The sequence below is a fragment of the Lactuca serriola genome, chromosome 3, assembly GCF_051521515.1.
Source record: "Lactuca serriola cultivar US96UC23 chromosome 3, Lser_US96UC23_V15, whole genome shotgun sequence".
Classification (NCBI taxonomy): domain Eukaryota; kingdom Viridiplantae; phylum Streptophyta; class Magnoliopsida; order Asterales; family Asteraceae; genus Lactuca; species Lactuca serriola.
In genome coordinates this window covers 3,021,284-3,042,999 of record NC_136410.1, presented here as the reverse complement: position 1 = coordinate 3,042,999, position 21,716 = coordinate 3,021,284, and the positions used below count along the sequence as shown (strand labels likewise).

Below are 21,716 nucleotides of genomic sequence, written 5' to 3'. Positions count from 1 at the left end.
TGAGGGTGGCGAGTTCAATTCCTGTTAGCTTCATTTTCTTTCCTATTCTTGAATTTTTTAAATAAAAGACGTAGCAATACAGTCAGCATACAAATGGCGCCCACGTTAGCAGTTCCAACCTACTCATCGCACATTGTATGGTGCCCACGTTAACAGTTCCAACCTACTCATCGCACATGTGGCTTGCCACGTGTATATATGACCGGCTCAACCGGTAAAAAGGGCAAAATCAAACTTTTTTTTGCAAGTTTGCAGCATAAACGAACATAAATTATGTCAGAGGGTAAAACCGACATTTTCCGGCAAACTTGAACCTTTTTATGATATTATCCCTTTAAACAAATGTTTATGTGATTCGAGTGTTTTAAAAATACAATTTTTACTTGATATTTTTGGAACGTTACAATGTAATTTATACATGTACAAATCCAAATATACATATATTCACGATTCATATATGCATATTGTTTTTGAATTTTTTTTAACAAAGGTTCTTATATATACACATTTAAAGGTAAAAAAAAAACACATAATTGTAGCAAAAATTTTCTCGGCTTTCACAAATATATGAGTTCTTAAATTATCCTAACCCCCCCCCCCCCACACACACACACATATATATATATATATATATATATATATATATATATATAAGTTTAATAAAAATCATTTTTAATTATGAAACCAATGAACCAAATCTCATCTATTGCAAATCTTTTATTAAAAAAATGTCATATACATCAAAATTGGTAAATTTTTATTCTCTTTTAGTAGATATCAATACTGATATTAAAATAAAATACAATTTCTTTCATTAAAAAGCCACTTCATTTTTTTAATATTTTATTTTATTTTTTTAATTATCAGAAAAATAAAATAGATATATCTAAAACACAATTTTTGATACTTTCTAAATAGACATGAATATTAACGTACTAGTTTATAACCCGTGGGAACCACGATTATAAAATTAATTAAACTTTTATAGTAAAAATTCAAAATTATTAATCAATTATTTTAAATAAATTATTAATTAAGAGATTTTTTTATTAGTTATATGAAATTATAATCGTTGATTCAAATAAATATGTAAAATTAATTTTTAATATATATTAGACATTTTTTATTTGTGAATTAATGAAAACAATAATATAAAATTTAAATTCAAAATTTAAAATTTAAAATAGAGAATAAATACATTGACAAATGACATCACATTAATGATGATGTTGTCTAATAAATTTAAAATAGAGAACTAATAGATTGACAAGTGTCAACACATTAATTAAGATGTCTAATATGATGACACATGACAAAAAAACTATTCTTTTATTAATATAGAGACAAAAATCAATTTATTTTATAAAATTTAGATTCAAATTACAAATGTGAAAAACTGAATTATATACACTTTATATTTATAGTGCGAAAAACTTCATTTATCAATTTTATAAACTAGTTTATAAATAATCAAAACTTTGAAATAGTTTAAAATGATAAATAAATATATGTGTTTTTATTTTCTTTATTTGTAAAAAGGTTAAAGAGTTAAAAAATGAAGGGATGCAAATATATAGAAATTAATTAAGGATAATTGTATAAAATGAAGATTTAGATGTAGTTTATGCTATTTAGAAAAGAACTACGTGTAAAATTTTCAATTTGTAAAATAAAATAAAAAAGATGTAAACAAAAAATCAATGCAAGTTACTTCATTAGACATGAATGACTAGGGTTATATTTGTGAATTTAATAATCAGTTATGTGTTACTTACGACGTTTCAAGATTTGGTTGGTGGTACCATGGCTAGTATGAATTTTATTAATAACAAAATACAAACACGGAGGGAGAAATTTTTTTATATGTCCCTACATTTCGAGAAATTTCAATATACATAGAACAAAATGACAATTAACATTATGAACTTAAATTGTTTATTATCTTGCTGTTGACCAAGTACCAACATGCATCATCATGGAATGATACATAAAATATGTAACTATTTACAAAATTTGCTAGTTTATAACTTAAACAATCAAATGAAGTTTTTTTAACGACCTGAAATTATATAGACGACCTTGTTTGTTTTACATTTGCGCTATATATGATAGAACATAGATATTTTCTTCATTATAATGAAAATTTATAGGTTTTGACATGGGTTTCAAAAGTAAAACATTCCAAAGCACTTGATCTTTGTACTGTTGAACTGACGCAGGGAGATATATATGATACTACAACCATTGTCCATTTATAGTATTTTCTTAAAAGGAACATCACAACAGTTGGATCTCTAGTAGAGATAAGATATAGAGCTTCATTATTGAACAACATGGGCCATGGATATTTGCATGTTGATGTGTACCTTTTGATGCCAGCTAGAACTGGCCAAAACCCTCTTTAATTCGACTATATATAGCCTTCAATCCCTTATTCCACATGCACCCATCATTTTAACTACTACACTCTCTTATTTTGTAAAGCGCTTTGTATTTTTATTGTACATGGCTTCGAAGTGCAATGCTTCACTGGTCCTCTTTCTAGCATTTAATCTTATCTTTTTTACCATGGTAAGTGGTTGCGGAACGTGTGGTAGCACTACCCCTAAACCAAAACCAAAGCCAAGTAAGACTTACTGCCCTAAAGACACCTTGAAACTAGGGGTGTGTGCTAATCTGCTCGGCGGGTTGGTTGGAGTCGAAGTGGGTTCACCATCTGTTAAGCCATGCTGCACCCTTATCGGCGGCCTTGCTGACCTTGATGCTGCCGTTTGCTTATGCACTGCTATTAAGGCTAACGTTTTGGGGATCAATCTTAATGTGCCTGTGTCCCTCAGCTTGCTTCTTAATGCTTGTGGCAAGAAAGTCCCAAGTGGCTTCAAATGTGCATAACTTCATTCATCAGCTTGCTTCTCGTTTATTTCCTTTCCAACTATGATCATTATAGATCGTATTATATGAATGCCCATTTTAAATTTGTGTGGATTAATTGAAAAAGTGTTGCAATAAAATTTCGTTGTATGTTAAAGAAATAATAAGTTATGATAAACAAAATCTTTTGTGTTGATTTATTTGGGTTTCGGTCATTTCTGTCGCTTGCTCTTGCCAAGGAAACGGGGATGTAAACATATACGGACATATTAGGTTAAATCTTTCATTTAAGCTTTGATGTGAGATGTGATGTAGTTTTCTTCATTTTTTTTTATGCTCCAGCTCCTTGCTAGAGTGTCTATTAATGCATCTCTTGTTAAAAAACAACAAAAAAAAATTAAACTAGAAAAGCCTTGTTATTGACAACGTTGCTATGCAATTTGCTAGCATTAATATTTACCTTTTGTTAGTTTTAGTAATAAATTAAGAAAGAAAACGTGTTCCTTGTTATACGATGAACTTACAGAATACAAACTTTGGAACTCCCAATTAGCATTAAAAATATTTCTAACGTTGATAATTTTAAGTTTACTTTTGATTCGGACCAAGCTAGCCCAAACATGAAACCCACTGAGGTCATGTGTATTGAGGTGAAAACTTTTTTTTGTCATAACTTATAATATTTTCAAATGACCCGATTTTTGTTTGCATTTGATTCCTATTTATCTTGAATACATGATGAACTCTCACTAATAGGGAAAATAACATAAATGTCCCACAAACTTTCTAGAGTTTATCCATTTATTCCCTAAAGTTTTTATCAGATTTTATGGATCCTAAACTAGGATATTTCCAGCTTTTTTTAGTCTCTGTCAACCTGTAATAACCAGTTCAGTGACCTTTTAGACCTAAAAATCTCATATTATACCCTATTAAGCCAAAAAAAATAAATACAGGGATCAATTCATAACAAATAATGATTTTGCGACGACATGTACATGCGATCTTCATAAATCTTTTCATTGCTAATTTGTTCTCTTAATCCTTCGAACAAATATCAAAAAGGTTTTCGATTTATTTTGTGGTGCCAAATTTTGGTATGGAGGATAAGAAAGAAATGCTCCGAAAGAACCGACAACAAATGAGTTCGAGCTTATTGAAGTGAATCAACAAATACTTGGGAGTGCATTTATTGTAGAAATTTTATCGTTATCTTCAAACTTGTAAACATCTGATAAATAAAGTTAACCACAAGTGAAAGAGATTTGAATTAGAAATTCATATGATGTGTCAATTATTGATTATTTAGAATTAAAAATCACAATGATAGTTAAAAACTTAATAAAATTATGCTATGACTCCATCCTAAGTTTCTTAATCAATCGATCGTTGTTAATGGATTATAAATCAAAATTTTAATACTTTCGATCTTCAATTGTGTCATTTCTCGATTATTTAGAAGAGCCAAAATTAATCATATGATCTTTTTATATTAAGGAGAGGTCTACACATCTTAATCTTTCATTACTAATAGATATTGGAAAATAGAAATAGACGAAATAGAGCCGGATGAACCTTTTTTAGTTATTAAATATGAATTGATGCCGAACTTTCATTTTGGTTTTATAGGGGCATAATGTGAGTTATTTTGGTCTAAAAGGTTACTGAATCGGCTATTAGAGATTGACAACGACTAAAAAGATGGGTCATGACCTAGTTTGGGGACGCATAAAGTCCGACAAAAACCTTAAAGGATAAATGGATAAACCCTAAAAAAATTTATAGGGCCTTTATGTCATTTTCCCTTAGTAATATTGGAATTTTATGAGTGGATTATTATAAATATCTTACACAAGGTCACCCACCCTTATCAACTAGGACTCATGTCCTTGGGTTTCTCCAAGATTTCCCTTATTATATATATATATATATATATATATATATATATATATATATATATATATAAACACGTACAAACTATCCGTTTATCCTTGCCAAGTGTCGAGTGTAAATATTTTTTTCAAAAATTAGTTTTACATACGATTTAGTTTATTACATCTAAACAATTATCAATAAGATTAATAATAGAGAAAAGAAATCAATAAGAATTAAAAATTAAAATGTGGAATCTTTATAAATGTAATGAACATGTTGTGGATTGTACAATATTAATTATGCTAACATTTTTTATACATCATATATATTTGATTAACCAGTACATTATGATAAAATAATAATCATGTTGATAAAATAATAATCATGTTACACGTATGAAACATATATTTTTGTACATTTTACATCAAGTTGGGTAACACCATCACACCTATGTTCTTTGTCTACAATCATCATGCCAAACTATGCAATTGTGAAAATAATAATATATAAACTATGCAATTGTGAAAATAATAATATATATTTCTTCAAGCATTCATCAATGTGTTAATGTTTTCAATACATTTGTATACGATAAGGTATTTCCTCTTGAATGTGAGAACGATGTCTTATGTGAGAAGTTTGGCATGCTCATTGATTAATTGTCATAGTAGTTAAAATACAAATTAAAAGTTAAATAATATCTTAATAGTTTATTATATAGCTTAATAGAAAAAAACTTCTTAAAAGTTAAGTGCTTATCCAACTTAATATTTAAGTGATTAATAGGAATAATAGTTTATTATTTAATCAAGAAACATAAAAAAAAAAAAAGCTAAACTTTTCCAAAGTTCTTAAAAGAAAAAAATAGATTAAAAAGACAGTTTAATCACCTTAATTATATTTTAGCTTAAACTACTTTTTACATGTAAGCAATTTGGCTAGGTATGTCTATTTACAATGCTTAAAATGTCCATTTCATATATATGCAATGGTTTTTGTATCATAAATGGTCCCTGTAGCATGAATGTATTACATATATGGTTCCTTTGGCAGGTAACTATTACAAAAATGTTCCATGTTGCAGGAAAACTTGACAAAAATGATTCTTTTAAGAATTTGTTATAGAATTTGCCCCTTTTAAAAATCTATTAGATGTGATACTTGATGTTTCTTTCTACTGTTTTGTATCCAAAGAAACATAAGCATATTCAATTTGTAGGCAGGATGTCGGTTGTAAAAGAAAATGATGCTTCATCTTCCATGGTTCCTAATAACTTTCCCTAAGATTTCAAAGATCCTCACCAAGTCATCATAACAATGGTAAGTACTTTCAGCTAGGATAACCAAGTGATCCATGATTCTTTTTATATTGTTAATATTTTTACATATTTTTATATGATTCATTATGGTTATATTTAATTATCATCTCATTATATATTAATTATCATGTGTTATTTCATTTATTTTTATGATATCTATCAGTGTAGGTTATTGGAGCTACATGGTATTTATTGGCTATTGGTTAAAACAAACTCAGGTTTTGGCTTTATGGTTATCTAGTTTAAAGGATTGGTTGCTTATACATATTTCAATCTTATCAATAATTCAATACCATCGTTCTTTGTTTCAAGTTCTATGAAATTGCAAAAGTCTTTGATTTTGAGAGCTCATTCTACACAAAACATTCTCAATCACGTGTAATTCATCGAACCCTAATCCAATCAATTGGCAAGAGAACAATTTGAAAATGTTGTAAAATTAGGAAACGATCTTGGGTTCTGGGGTTAAAAAGGTGTCTTCTTGCTATATAATAGATGTACAATATTCAACATTTTGGAAGATATATTTTTTAAAATATTGATAAAATTGTTGTTAGACAAGTTAAATTTTAATATAAGAAATTCTTGTGTGTTTTTCATTTATTATTCTATTATTATTATTATTATTATTATTATTATTATTATTATTATTATTATTATTATTATTATTTACTTCATACTCCATTTAAACTTATAAAAAATTGACCAAATTTTCAAATATAAATGCTTTGTGATGAAAAAGTTAAAGCCAAAAACAAAAAATAGTCTTTATTTTAACAATTATTTAGTTGCATTAAAAAGTGTTGCAAAAACCAAAACTGTTATCATGGCATAAAAAATGTCATTAAAACCCTAAAGGGCTGCATCGACATAACCAAATAATGTCATTAAAGGCCTTTAGTGGCACCGCTTTTAACACTTTTTTTTGTGCCACTAATTATCATTGAGGTTTTTAGTGATACTTTTTTGGTTTTTAGTGACATTTTTTCTGTTGTCATTTTATTTGTAGTGATGCTATTTTGGGGAACTCATTAAGTTCTATGTTTATGGTTTATGTTTCAAATGTTTTCAAGTACTTACGATTCCAAAGGGAAAGACCCCATTTAAACGCATTGCATCCCCTAGAGGCATATTCCACATTGATTATTACGAATTTGCTATGATGTTTGTGAGATCCATGTTACTATGATTGGTTTTAAACAATGGATAATATCATAAAAAGCCTTAAGTTTACCGGAAAATGTCGGTTTTACCCTCTGACAGAATTTATGTTCGTTTATGCTGCAAACTTGTAAAAAAAGTTTGAATTTACCCTTTTTAAAGGTTGAGCCGGTCATATGTACACATGACAAATACGTATATTTTTGTGTTTTTGAAAATAGAAATACATTTTAAAGGTACTTATATATTTAAAAACGTATTCATATACTTAAAAAATATTTTTACAATTAAAAATATGTATTTGGTCTATTTATACACTTAGAAATGTATTTTTACAACTAAATATATAAATATATTCTCAAATCTACAAATATTATTTCAAATATATAAATATGTTCTTAACTCTAAAAATATTTTTTTGAAGTTTAGAAATACAATTTTAAATATATAAATACCTTTTAAAACATATTGTTTTGCTTATTAAATATAAATAAACACATTTTACTTTTTAAATACGATTTTCATTATAAAAATATGTTTATAAAGGTTTAAATACACTTTCAAATATATAAAATACCTTTAAAAATGTTTTTAAACCTAAAAACATATTATGTACCTTATATTTATACATTTAAAAATATAATTAAAAATGTATGTATACATAATAATAATAATAATAATAATAATAATAATAATAATAATAATAGTAATAGTAATTGTTGTAATAATAATAATAATAGTAATAATAATAATAATTGCTGTAATAATAATAATAAAAATAATAAAAATAATAGTAATAATAATAATTGGTTTAATAATAATAATAATAATTGTATGTATACATAATAATAATAACAATAATAATAATAATAATAATAATAATAATAATAATTGTTGTAATAATAATAATAATAATAATAATAATAATAATAATAATATTAATAATCTAAATTGTATATTATGTGTTTCAATAATATTATTTATTTATCTGTTGTTCAAAGTCTAGATAGACAAAATTGCAAAAATGGTCCCTTTGGTATGCAAATTTTTGGGGTTTTAGTCCAAACAGTGACGTTTTTGGTTTTGTAGTCCTTTTGGAGTGGTTTGTATGTGAAAATGGTCCATCCGAAAATTGAAATGACTATAATACCCTTGGGGTATTTATTTTTCATTTTTCTTTCATTATTCTTAAAATTTAATATTTATTTATTTATTTTAACAATTAAATATATAAAAAAGGTCCCACCTCTCTCTCTCTCTCTCTCTCTCCCTCTCTCTCTCTCCACCAAACGCAGATCAAGAAAAAAAAGTCGATGTTGTTCTTCAACTCCTCAGGAAACCTTCTCCTCTCACTCTCACACAGGTTTCAATTAATCTCTTTCCCTCTCTTCATCTCCTTCATCATCTTCATAATGTTAAACGGTAGCCCTGAAATCGAAGGTCCTACCTAAAGATTAAAAAAATATCGACTGAAATGGAAACTCCGACCACCATCAACATCTTTTCAGAGTGAAGAAGCTATCGGAGATCTGGTCTCTTTCAACCATTCTGAAGGGGTAAAGCAAAGTGCCAGCAATGGGTAAAGCATTGTTTCCCACAGATTTATGCATAGATGTATTAGAAGGGACAAATGATGATGATTATGTTTGTGAGGATGAAGACGGGTGCGTCCCCAACCACTTACAGAGTTCGAAATCCTTTAGATGCACTCCAGGTGCTCGACCTTATGTCTAGCTTAGTTTTCGGTCCAATTCCTCTGTCAATTGGATCTCTAAACTATCGGTGGTGGAGGAGTCAAATAAGGTCAATATCGAAGTCATTGATCTCTAAGGCCTAACTCAGATGATGCAGCGTTGCGTAAGGAGATAAATAGTCATTGATTTGGTCTCAGTCGTGTATCCCTGGAACGGTGTTTCCTTGATCAACTTCATGGTTCAACCTTCAAATTATATGGGTCTGAACCTTCATCATCTGGGTTTCAAAATTCTAATCGATCCAACAAGACTATTCTTGTTTTAATATTGTAAATCGAGGTGGGATTTGAAGTCATGTGGTAGATTCTTTTTAATTTCAGTAATCATGCTTAGATTGGAGTTAGAATTTGAGTTGCAGGTTAGATTTGAAGTTAAATCTCTTGGTTTTGATTTGAGGTTAGAATTAGATTTCAACAATGGTGGTGGATGTTGTGATTGGTTGGTGTTGGCAGAGGTGAATTTGTGGTGTTTGTTGGAGGTGAAGAATGGTCCTGTTTAGAGGCGAACGGTTGCCGGAGATGGTTGAAAAAGGTTGTTGGAGGAGGTGAACGATGGAGGGGAAGGGGATTTTGGGTAATGGTGGAACCATATATGGAGGTGGCAGACGGTGGTAGTGGCAGACTAAGGTGGTGGCAGACGGTGGTCAAGGGGTGGTGGTGGTGGCAGACGGTGATCAAGGGGTGGTGGTGGTGGCGAACGGTGGTCAAAGGGTGGTGGTTGTGGGAGATATTATTAAGTTCATGAATATGTTCTTGAGTTTATGAAGATGTGTTCTTGAGATGATGAAGGTGTTCTTTGGTGTTGAGAGAGAGAGAGAGAGAGAGGTGGGACCTTTTTTATTTTTTTAATTGTTAAAATAAATAAATAAATATTAAATTTTAAGAATAATGAAAGAAAAATGAAAAATAAATACCCCAAGGGTATTATAGTCATTTCAATTTTCGGAGGGACCATTTTTACATACAAAACACTCCAAAAGGACTACGAAACCAAAAAAGTCACTATTTGGACTAAAACCCCAAAAATTTGCATACCACAGGGACCATTTTTGCAATTTTGTCGTCTAGATATGAAAAGCTTTTCAGACTAGTGGTAACTTACTTAACTTGTGAATTGAGGGTGGCGAGTTCAATTCCTGTTAGCTTCATTTTCTTTCCTATTCTTGAATTTTTTAAATAAAACACGTAGCAATACAGTCATCATACAAATGGCGCCCACGTTAGCAGTTCCAACCTACTCATCGCACATTGTATGGTGCCCACGTTAACAGTTCCAACCTACTCATCGCACATGTGGCTTGCCACGTGTATATATGACCGGCTCAACCGGTAAAAAGGGCAAAATCAAACTTTTTTTTGCAAGTTTGCAGCATAAACGAACATAAATTCTGTCAGAGGGTAAAACCGACATTTTCCGGCAAACTTGAACCTTTTTATGATATTATCCCTTTAAACAAATGTTTATGTGATTCGAGTGTTTTAAAAATACAATTTTTACTTGATATTTTTGGAACGTTACAATGTAATTTATACATGTACAAATCCAAATATACATATATTCACGATTCATATATGCATATTGTTTTTGAATTTTTTTTTAACAAAGGTTCTTATATATACACATTTAAAGGTAAAAAAAAAACACATAATTGTAGCAAAAATTTTCTCGGCTTTCACAAATATATGAGTTCTTAAATTATCCTAACCCCCCCCCCCACACACACACATATATATATATATATATATATATATATATATATATATATATATATATATATATATATAAGTTTAATAAAAATCATTTTTAATTATGAAACCAATGAACCAAATCTCATCTATTGCAAATCTTTTATTAAAAAAATGTCATATACATCAAAATTGGTAAATTTTTATTCTCTTTTAGTAGATATCAATACTGATATTAAAATAAAATACAATTTCTTTCATTAAAAAGCCACTTCATTTTTTTAATATTTTATTTTATTTTTTTAATTATCAGAAAAATAAAATAGATATATCTAAAACACAATTTTTGATACTTTCTAAATAGACATGAATATTAACGTACTAGTTTATAACCCGTGGGAACCACGATTATAAAATTAATTAAACTTTTATAGTAAAAATTCAAAATTATTAATCAATTATTTTAAATAAATTATTAATTAAGAGATTTTTTTATTAGTTATATGAAATTATAATCGTTGATTCAAATAAATATGTAAAATTAATTTTTAATATATATTAGACATTTTTTATTTGTGAATTAATGAAAACAATAATATAAAATTTAAATTCAAAATTTAAAATTTAAAATAGAGAATAAATACATTGACAAATGACATCACATTAATGATGATGTTGTCTAATAAATTTAAAATAGAGAACTAATAGATTGACAAGTGTCAACACATTAATTAAGATGTCTAATATGATGACACATGACAAAAAAACTATTCTTTTATTAATATAGAGACAAAAATCAATTTATTTTATAAAATTTAGATTCAAATTACAAATGTGAAAAACTGAATTATATACACTTTATATTTATAGTGCGAAAAACTTCATTTATCAATTTTATAAACTAGTTTATAAATAATCAAAACTTTGAAATAGTTTAAAATGATAAATAAATATATGTGTTTTTATTTTCTTTATTTGTAAAAAGGTTAAAGAGTTAAAAAATGAAGGGATGCAAATATATAGAAATTAATTAAGGATAATTGTATAAAATGAAGATTTAGATGTAGTTTATGCTATTTAGAAAAGAACTACGTGTAAAATTTTCAATTTGTAAAATAAAATAAAAAAGATGTAAACAAAAAATCAATGCAAGTTACTTCATTAGACATGAACGACTAGGGTTATATTTGTGAATTTAATAATCAGTTATGTGTTACTTACGACGTTTCAAGATTTGGTTGGTGGTACCATGGCTAGTATGAATTTTATTAATAACAAAATACAAACACGGAGGGAGAAATTTTTTTATATGTCCCTACATTTCGAGAAATTTCAATATACATAGAACAAAATGACAATTAACATTATGAACTTAAATTGTTTATTATCTTGCTGTTGACCAAGTACCAACATGCATCATCATGGAATGATACATAAAATATGTAACTATTTACAAAATTTGCTAGTTTATAACTTAAACAATCAAATGAAGTTTTTTTAACGACCTGAAATTATATAGACGACCTTGTTTGTTTTACATTTGCGCTATATATGATAGAACATAGATATTTTCTTCATTATAATGAAAATTTATAGGTTTTGACATGGGTTTCAAAAGTAAAACATTCCAAAGCACTTGATCTTTGTACTGTTGAACTGACGCAGGGAGATATATATGATACTACAACCATTGTCCATTTATAGTATTTTCTTAAAAGGAACATCACAACAGTTGGATCTCTAGTAGAGATAAGATATAGAGCTTCATTATTGAACAACATGGGCCATGGATATTTGCATGTTGATGTGTACCTTTTGATGCCAGCTAGAACTGGCCAAAACCCTCTTTAATTCGACTATATATAGCCTTCAATCCCTTATTCCACATGCACCCATCATTTTAACTACTACACTCTCTTATTTTGTAAAGCGCTTTGTATTTTTATTGTACATGGCTTCGAAGTGCAATGCTTCACTGGTCCTCTTTCTAGCATTTAATCTTATCTTTTTTACCATGGTAAGTGGTTGCGGAACGTGTGGTAGCACTACCCCTAAACCAAAACCAAAGCCAAGTAAGACTTACTGCCCTAAAGACACCTTGAAACTAGGGGTGTGTGCTAATCTGCTCGGCGGGTTGGTTGGAGTCGAAGTGGGTTCACCATCTGTTAAGCCATGCTGCACCCTTATCGGCGGCCTTGCTGACCTTGATGCTGCCGTTTGCTTATGCACTGCTATTAAGGCTAACGTTTTGGGGATCAATCTTAATGTGCCTGTGTCCCTCAGCTTGCTTCTTAATGCTTGTGGCAAGAAAGTCCCAAGTGGCTTCAAATGTGCATAACTTCATTCATCAGCTTGCTTCTCGTTTATTTCCTTTCCAACTATGATCATTATAGATCGTATTATATGAATGCCCATTTTAAATTTGTGTGGATTAATTGAAAAAGTGTTGCAATAAAATTTCATTGTATGTTAAAGAAATAATAAGTTATGATAAACAAAATCTTTTGTGTTGATTTATTTGGGTTTCGGTCATTTCTGTCGCTTGCTCTTGCCAAGGAAACGGGGATGTAAACATATACTGTCGCTTGCTCTTGCCAAGGAAACGCGGATGTAAACATATACGGACATATTAGGTTAAATCTTTCATTTAAGCTTTGATGTGAGATGTGATGTAGTTTTCTTTATTTATTTACTTTTTATGCTCCAGCTCCTTGCTAGAGTGTCTATTAATGCATCTGTTGTTAAAAAACAACAAAAAAAAATTAAACTAGAAAAGCCTTGTTATTGACAACGTTGCTATGCAATTTGCTAGCATTAATATTTACCTTTTGTTAATTTTAGTAATAAATTAAGAAAGAAAACGTGTTCCTTGTTATACGATGAACTTACAGAATACAAACTTTGGAACTCCCAACTAGCATTAAAAATATTTTTAACGTTGATAATTTTAAGTTTACTTTTGATTCGGACCAAGCTAGCCCAAACATGAAACCCACTGATGTCATGTGTATTGAGGTGAACACTTTTTTTTGTCATAACTTATAATATTTTCAAATGACCCGATTTTTGTTTGCATTTGATTCCTATTTATCTTGAATACATGATGAACGGTTAGTAATAGGAAAATGGACATAAATGTCCCATAAACTTTCTAGAGTTTATCCATTTATTCCCTAAAGTTTTTATTAGACTTTATGGATCCTTAAACTAGGATATTTCCAACTTTTTTTAGTCTCTGTCAACTTGTAATAGCCAGTTCAGTGACCTTTTAGACCTAAAAATCTCACATTATACCCTATTAAGCCAAAAAAAATAAGTTCAGGGATCAATTCGTAACAAATAATGATTTTGCGACGACATGTACATGCGATCTTCATAAATCTTCTCATTGCTAATTTGTTCAATCCTTCGAACAAATATCAAAAAGGTTTTCGATTTATTTTGTGGTGCCAAATTTTGATATGGAGGATACGAGGAAGAAAGAAATGCTCCGGAAGAACCGACAACAAATGAGTTCGAGCTAATTGAAGCGAATCAACAAATACTTGGGAGTGTATTTATTATAGAAATTTTATCATTATCTTCAAAGTTGTAAACATTGATAAATAAAGTTAACCACAAGTGAAAGAGATTTGAATTAGAAATTCATATGATGTGTCAATTATTGATTATTTAGAATTAAAACACAATGATAGTTAAAAACTTAATAAAATTATGCTATGACTCCATCCTAAGTTTCTTAATCAATTGATTGTCGTTAATGGATTATAAATCAAAATTTTAATACTTTCGATCTCCAATTGTGTCATTTCTCGATTATTTAGAAGAGCCAAAATTAATCATATGATCTTTTAATATTAAGGAGAGGTCTACACAACTTAATCTTTCATTACTAATAGATATTAGAAAATAGAAATAGACGAAATAGAGCCGGATGAACTTTTTTTAGTTATAAAATATGAATTGATCGCGAACTTTTTTTTTTGGTTTTATTGGGGCATAATATGAGTTATTTTCGTCTAAAAAGTTACTGAATCGACTATTAGATGTTGACAACGACTAAAAAGACGGGTCATGACCTAGTTTGGGGACACATAAAGTCTGACAAAAACCTTAAAAGGTAAATGGATAAACCCTAAAAAGTATTTTATACGAGTGTCAAATTATTATAAAGAGGGTCACCCACCCTTATCAACTAGGACTCATGTCTTGGGTTTCTCCAAGATATATATATATATATATATATATATATATATATATATATATACAAACTACCCGTTTAACCGTGTCAAACGACCGGTGTAAATTTTTTTTCTTTCAAAAATTAGTTTTTATATATGATTTAGTTTATTACATCTAAACAATTAGCAATAAGATTAATGGTAGCTGAAAAGAAATCAATAAGAATTAAAAATTAAAATGTGGAATCTTTATAAATGTAATGAACATGTTGTTAATTGTACAATATTAGTTATGCTAACATTTTTTTATACATCATATTTGATTAACCAATACATTATGATAAAGTAATAATCATGTTACACATATGAAACATTTATTTTTGTACATTTTATATCAAGTTGGGTAACACCATTACGCCTATGTTCTTTGTCTACAATCATCATGCCAAACTATGCAATTGTGAAAATAATAATATATAAATGTACATTGTTCAAACCCGATTAAATCTTTGTTTTATTTCAATATAAATTTGATTTATGTTGTTTTTTTTTGTCACACCAGAGAGGTAATGGATAAGTGACGCTTAGGTGGATACCCATAATTCATCTAGGCAGTGAATTAAGATCAAACGACTAATCAACTTCTTGACGAAGATCTGTAATTATATTTATTTAAAAATTATTCTAATATTTATATATTCTATGAAAATATATTTTACGAAATTTTGAAAATTTGAGATTTTGAATGTAATATTTAAAATTTTGAAATCTTTGAAAATTTAAAATTCAAAAATTCAGACCGTGAAATAAGGTTGATAGTTTAACCAAAAAAGCTACCGTGAAAAAAGGTTTGTATATAATTCTTACAATTAGACGATAAAAATAGAAAATGAAAGTAAGATGTTATATTAAACAATTTCATATAGTTTTGTGTACTATGTTTAAAATAAAAATACCTTATTATAATTGGTTAGAGATAAATATTTTTGGATGTTTTGGATAAAAAAAATAAGTTAATAGAAGAATTTATTTACAAAATATTGTTCAAAGACAACAACTATACTCGATGATATATTGGTCAACAAAGTTCAAATTCAAAAGATAAAAATCCTTATCACGATTAACATAAAAGAAATGTTAATGAAGATGATGATTTAGATTTGAAAATGCATTCCTTATTTCATTAAAAACCATGTTCGGTGTAGAGTTCTCAAAACAATTTTGAAATATTAAAGTGGATATACTTTTAGATAACAATTATTCTTGTAAAAAATATGGTTATTTCCCTTTAAACAACTAAGTTATAATTTATTAGTATATATTTTGTATATGAGAAGTAGTGTTTTTCAGTTGACGGCCAAGGAGGCGTGATCAGCACCAGATTTTGTCATTGGTATTTATCATTATCATGTCCTTTCCCACTTCCATTATTTATGCATATGTTTTATCTTATTGTGTATATGAATGTTTTTAGTCAATTGCTTGACTGGTCATGTTATTTTCGATATCGATGCTACTCGATCTTTCGTGTATCTTGCACTTAGTAGGAACTTTGGTGATGTTCCGGTAGCTTTAGATTACCCAATGGAGGAAGAGATTGTAGACGGCCGTCAGGTGAGATGCCTGAGGGTTTATCGGGGTTACATTCTCAAATTATTTCACGAAAAGTCTCTAATAGATCTAGTCCCTATTCCTCTACGAAGGACTAAGATTGTTATGGTAATGGATTGGTTGAGCTAGAATGGTGCAATGATTGACTAGGAGCAACAGCTGGTGAGGGTTCGATGTCACACCCCCAAACCAAGGATGGCGGAAACGTCCGGGGGTAGCGGACTTCATGTGTACTATCATAATAACGAGTATAATACTGCTCAAATTAATACAACCATCATAAATATAATTGAAAAGTTACAATGTAGCATGTGTTCACATATTTCAAAATCAATTACATTATGATGACAAAATGAAATGTTTGACCTCTGAGCGTCCCATCCTCAAAAGCTATTGTTTATCTGGTTCACTGAATTCCTAAGAATACAAGTAGTTTCAAAAAAGTGTCAACAATTAAGTTGGTGAGTTCATAAGCTTTTGAAGGTGATGCTAAAATCCTTTTCTTTGTGGAAGTGATGTTTGTTCAACAAAAATCCAATATTTTCCCTATAAAATGCATTGTAGTCTTAAAAATCAAAACCGAAATGTACTAGTATTTTTCCATACTTAAAGTAATTTATGCAAGTTTAAATCGACATAAACTCGTTTAATTTAAAAGTAAAACTCGTAAATCTTCTGTTTTGTTAATACCTCATGTGAGTTATTATAACCATACTATGACTCAGACGGCCTCGTAATACGACGTTCTTCAGGCGTCGCAAAGTTAAATGACACTCGTCACCCTAGACCTGCCGGTCTAGCTGTTGCATGCAGCTCAGGTGTGGGTTTGTCAGACCCAATATAGATCTATACATAATTATCACACTCTCCCTTCAAGAGACTCTGGTTATAATTTATAGGACTTTTTATTTCGTTACTTTGGAAGTAACGTGAAGCGAATGTCTCACAAATTTATTCATTAACAGATTTATGTAAACTGAAGTGAAAACCCCTTTTTGTATAAACCCGATACTTTGTATTCGCACCCGGTTTATATGAACTGAAAATTTTTGGTAATGAGTTTGAAATATAAATGAAACATAAAATATACCTATTATAGCTTAACATATTTCTTTATAATGTATATGAAACATAAACTATACTTACCATAGTTTATCATAAATGTTCGTAATTTATACGAAACATAAACTATACCTATTATAGTTTATCCAAAACGTTTGTAATGTTTTGAACCCTTTTTCTATGTAAGTCAAACGTATAGCAAAAATATAACTATGTTTATCATGCCTTGTCTTGTACTATTGGTAATGATGGAGGATTCTTACAAATTAGTGAGTATTTTCTGTTATATAATTATACCACAACAAGAAACACATGTAAAATATGAAATCCTCAAAGATTAACACTTTGCTCAACATGTTACAAAGTGTGATGAAAGTTATAAGTTGTTGATTTGTTTTTAACATTTCTGCACTGTCTTAGGAAAATCACAGAATAATCATACGAAGTCGAAATCTAAATCCGTAAACTCTGAGAGTTTAGAAAATGTGTCTAGTTTGTGCATGAATTTTATTATGATTTTTAAAAGTCTCTAACTGGTGTGAAAACGTTCATATTCACAGACTGGTCCGAATTCGTAGCTACAGTGATAGGCAGTTTTGTAAAAATCACCATAAATAATAGAAACATCGTATGGATATGTGCAAGTAGTCATTTTAAAGGTATAAACCTGAAATATTTTCACCTAATACAATTTTGAAAACTTAAAGGTTTAATATGTCCTAAACAGTTCGTGAATGAACATTAACTTTTCTGTTGAAAGCTGATGTTTGAGTTTAGTTATGTTGGTGTTTTTACTTGTATCCCCCCCTAAAACTTGAAGAAAACATGAAAATATGAGGGTATGAACTCACCTTGACTGATTTCAGGAGATGGATGATGAAGAAAAGAAGTTTCCAAGTCAAGAACACTTGGGAGATGCTTGAAGATTCAAAGGATTACTCTGATTATATTATTAAAAACATAAACTAAATCGGTCTTTTCTGTCCGATGTCATAGTTGGTATCAGAGCATTAGTTTAAGCGAATTAGGAATTTGTAGGATTTCTAGATTTAACTTAGAATGCTAAGTGATGATTGTGAGATAAGTGTCTACCATATTTTAGACACAAGCACTAGTATATTTTAGGAAAGTTGCCTAAAGTGCTTTTATGTGCTAAATGCTATATGTTTAACATATATGCCATTATTTGTTCGGATCTATGGTCTGTTGCCGACTGGATCTGGAAACCTTATGTGTGTAGGATTCTAAGCGTATGAATATGATATTAGAACTAACATGTAAACGTTTCAGAGTCTATAGTGAATAAAGATCTAAATTCACCTTATTCGGTGTATAGATCAAGAATGGCAAGAACCTGCAGTGGAGTTGGGAATGCAAATGGGAATAGGAATCAAGCCCAGTACTTTAGCAAGTACCTGTTGCAGGAGCTGCGCATGAGCCAATGACGATGGCTGGGGTACAAGCATTGATGCTGATGATGTTGGATCGCCAAACGGAGGAGACAAGGCGATTACTACAATATAATAGGGAATAAACTACGATACCTGTTGAATAGCCCGAATTGAATGAAGGGCGATTAGAAGGAAGGAACTACAGTGGGACTGTTGGTCAAGACAACCCACCGATAGTTAGACGAAACAACCAGGATGGAGGAGGTGATGGACGTTGATGCAAATACAAAGATTTCATGGCATCCAAACCACCGTGTCTATTCGGAAGTCCGGCACCGGTGGAAGTTATAAATTGGATCTCTAAAATGGAGACAATGTTTGAAAGTTGTGAGTGCAGCAACAAACAGAAGACCACACTTGCAATTCCTCTGTTAAAATCTGGTGTATTGAGCTGGTGGAAGTTACTAGCTGATTTGATGCCCAAGGGAGAAGCTAGCAAGATGTCTTGGGAAGAATTTGTGGTACAACTAAAATTGCAATACTGCTCTGAGCAGGATCTTCTGGAAATCAATAATGAGTTTTAGAATATGAAGAAAGGAAAAATGAGCGTTACTGAATACGCTGCTATTTTCACAGAAAAAATGAAGCTTATTCCATACTAAGTTCCAATTGAACTCTCTAAGGTCAATAAGTTTGCACATGGTTTACCAGCGAATTTTGGTCCAATGGTTAAGCAAGCAACCACCTTGAAAGCCGCCATCTGGGCTGCTATGAATGTTGAGACCCAGATCAGGGAGAAGGGTCTGGAGAGGACAGATGGTGGTGATAAAAGGAAGTTCGAAGGACCTTCGAGGTCCAAAAAGAAAAGTAAATTTTCGAAGTCTGGTTCGAGAAGAGGAGGATGAGAAGCCAAATGGTGCGGCAAATGTAAGAATAAGCACCATGGGAAATGTGGCGAAGAGGTCATATGCTTTAAATGTGGAAAGCCTGGGCACTATGCCAATGAATGCACCCTCAATAAGAAAGTGTGTTATGGGTGTGGTGAGGAGGGGCACATTTCGAAGGACTGCCCAAAGAAGAAAGGGGAAGCAAGTCCCAATCTCCCACCAAAGCCAAAAGCCAAAGCCTTCCAAATGACACTTGAAGTTGCAAAGGAAGAAGTGGATGTCGCTTCAGGTACCTTTCTCGTAAACAAATTGCCTGCCCAAATTTTGTTTGATTCTGGAGCCAACTACTCCTTTATTTCGCATGAATTTGGTAGAAAACTAGCTTTGCCTGTTGATAGACTAGATAATGCTTTAATAGTCGAGGTTGCTAGTGGAAAGTTTATACTTGTTAACCATTGCATGAAAAACATCTTCATTGACTTGAATAGGAATAAGTTCCACAAGGAATTATTTCTTATTGAGTTAAATGGTTTCGAAATCGTGCTGGGAATGGATTGGCTTAGCGCCAATGATGCCGAAATATTGTGCAGGAAGAAGATAGTAAAAGTAAACCCGCAAGGGAAAGAGTCATTTATGGTGTATGTGGACAAACACATAGTGAGTTCTGGAATCATCTCGACAATGAAAGCCAGAAAGTGTTTGCCCAACGGATGTACATCATATCTAGCATTTGTGATCGATGCTAAGAAGGAAAAGAAGGGGGTGCAGGAGATACCAGTGGTGTGTGACTTTCTGGAAGTCTTTCCCGAAGACCTTCCCGGATTACCCCCTGATAGACAAGTAGAGTTTAGAATAGACTTGTTATTAGGAACAACACCAATAGCAAAAGCACCATACCGATTAGCACCAATGGAGATGAAGGAACTTATGACGAAACTTCAGGAGTTATTGGACAATGGTTTCATTAGACGTAGTTCATCGCCTTGGGGAGCTCCGGTGTTATTCGTAGAGAAGAAAGATGGGAGTATGAGAATGTCCATTGATTACAGAGAGCTGAACAAGGCAACAATAAAGAATAAGTACCCGTTGCCAAGGATTGACGACCTGTTTGATCAGTTGTAAGGTTCAAGTTATTTCTCGAAGATCGATCTTAGGTCAGGATATCATCAGCTAAAGGTGAGAGAGCATGATATTGAGAAGACTACATTCAGAACAAGATATGGACACTACGAGTTTTTGGTTATGTCATTTGTACTAACCAATGCTCTAGCAACATTCATGGATTTGATGAATAGGGTTTGTAAACCATTCCCTGATAAATCCGTGATAGTGTTCATAGATGACATTTTGATTTACTCAAAAAGCCAAGAGGAGCATGGCAAACACTTACGAGAAGTGTTAGAAGTATTGAAAAAGGAGAAGATGTATGCTAAGTTCTCCAAATGTGATTTTTGGATTCAGGAAGTCCAATTCTTGGGTCATGTGGTCAACCAAGATGGAACAATGGTTGATCCAACAAAGATTGAAGCTGTAATGAAGTGGGAACAACCAAAAAGTCCCACAGAGATCCGAAGCTTTTTAGGATTAGCTAGATATTATCGAAGGTTTATCCAAGGCTTTTCTTCGATCGCTACTCCATTGACAGCTTTGACCCACCAAGGAGCTACTTATACTTGGAGTGATAAGAATAAAGAAGCCTTCGAGTTGCTAAAGAAGAAATTATATGAAGCACCAATTCTTTCTTTGTCGGAAGGAGTTGAAGACTTCTCAGTTTATAGTGATGCATTTGGAGTTAGGTTAGGTTGTGTTATGACCCAACGGGATAAGGTGATAGCATATGCACCGAGACAACTGAAATATCACAAAAAGAACTACCCCACTCATGATTTGGAGTTGGCAGCAGTGGTATTCGCCCTAAA

At 30.7% G+C, this 21,716-nt stretch overlaps 2 protein-coding genes across 2 annotated transcripts; both read left to right on the top strand.

Annotated features, from left to right (window-relative positions):
- Window positions 1-2,429: 2,429 nt before the first annotated feature.
- Window positions 2,430-3,067, top strand: LOC145091328 (lipid transfer protein EARLI 1-like). Its single transcript, XM_079029025.1, has one exon. It carries the CDS (start codon window positions 2,506-2,508, stop codon window positions 2,890-2,892), a length of 387 nt encoding a protein of 128 aa, XP_078885151.1. The 5' UTR covers window positions 2,430-2,505; the 3' UTR covers window positions 2,893-3,067.
- A 9,474-nt stretch (window positions 3,068-12,541) lies between these two features.
- Window positions 12,542-13,178, top strand: LOC145091327 (lipid transfer protein EARLI 1-like). Its single transcript, XM_079029023.1, has one exon. It carries the CDS (start codon window positions 12,617-12,619, stop codon window positions 13,001-13,003), a length of 387 nt encoding a protein of 128 aa, XP_078885149.1. The 5' UTR covers window positions 12,542-12,616; the 3' UTR covers window positions 13,004-13,178.
- The last annotated feature ends 8,538 nt before the right edge of the window (window positions 13,179-21,716 follow it).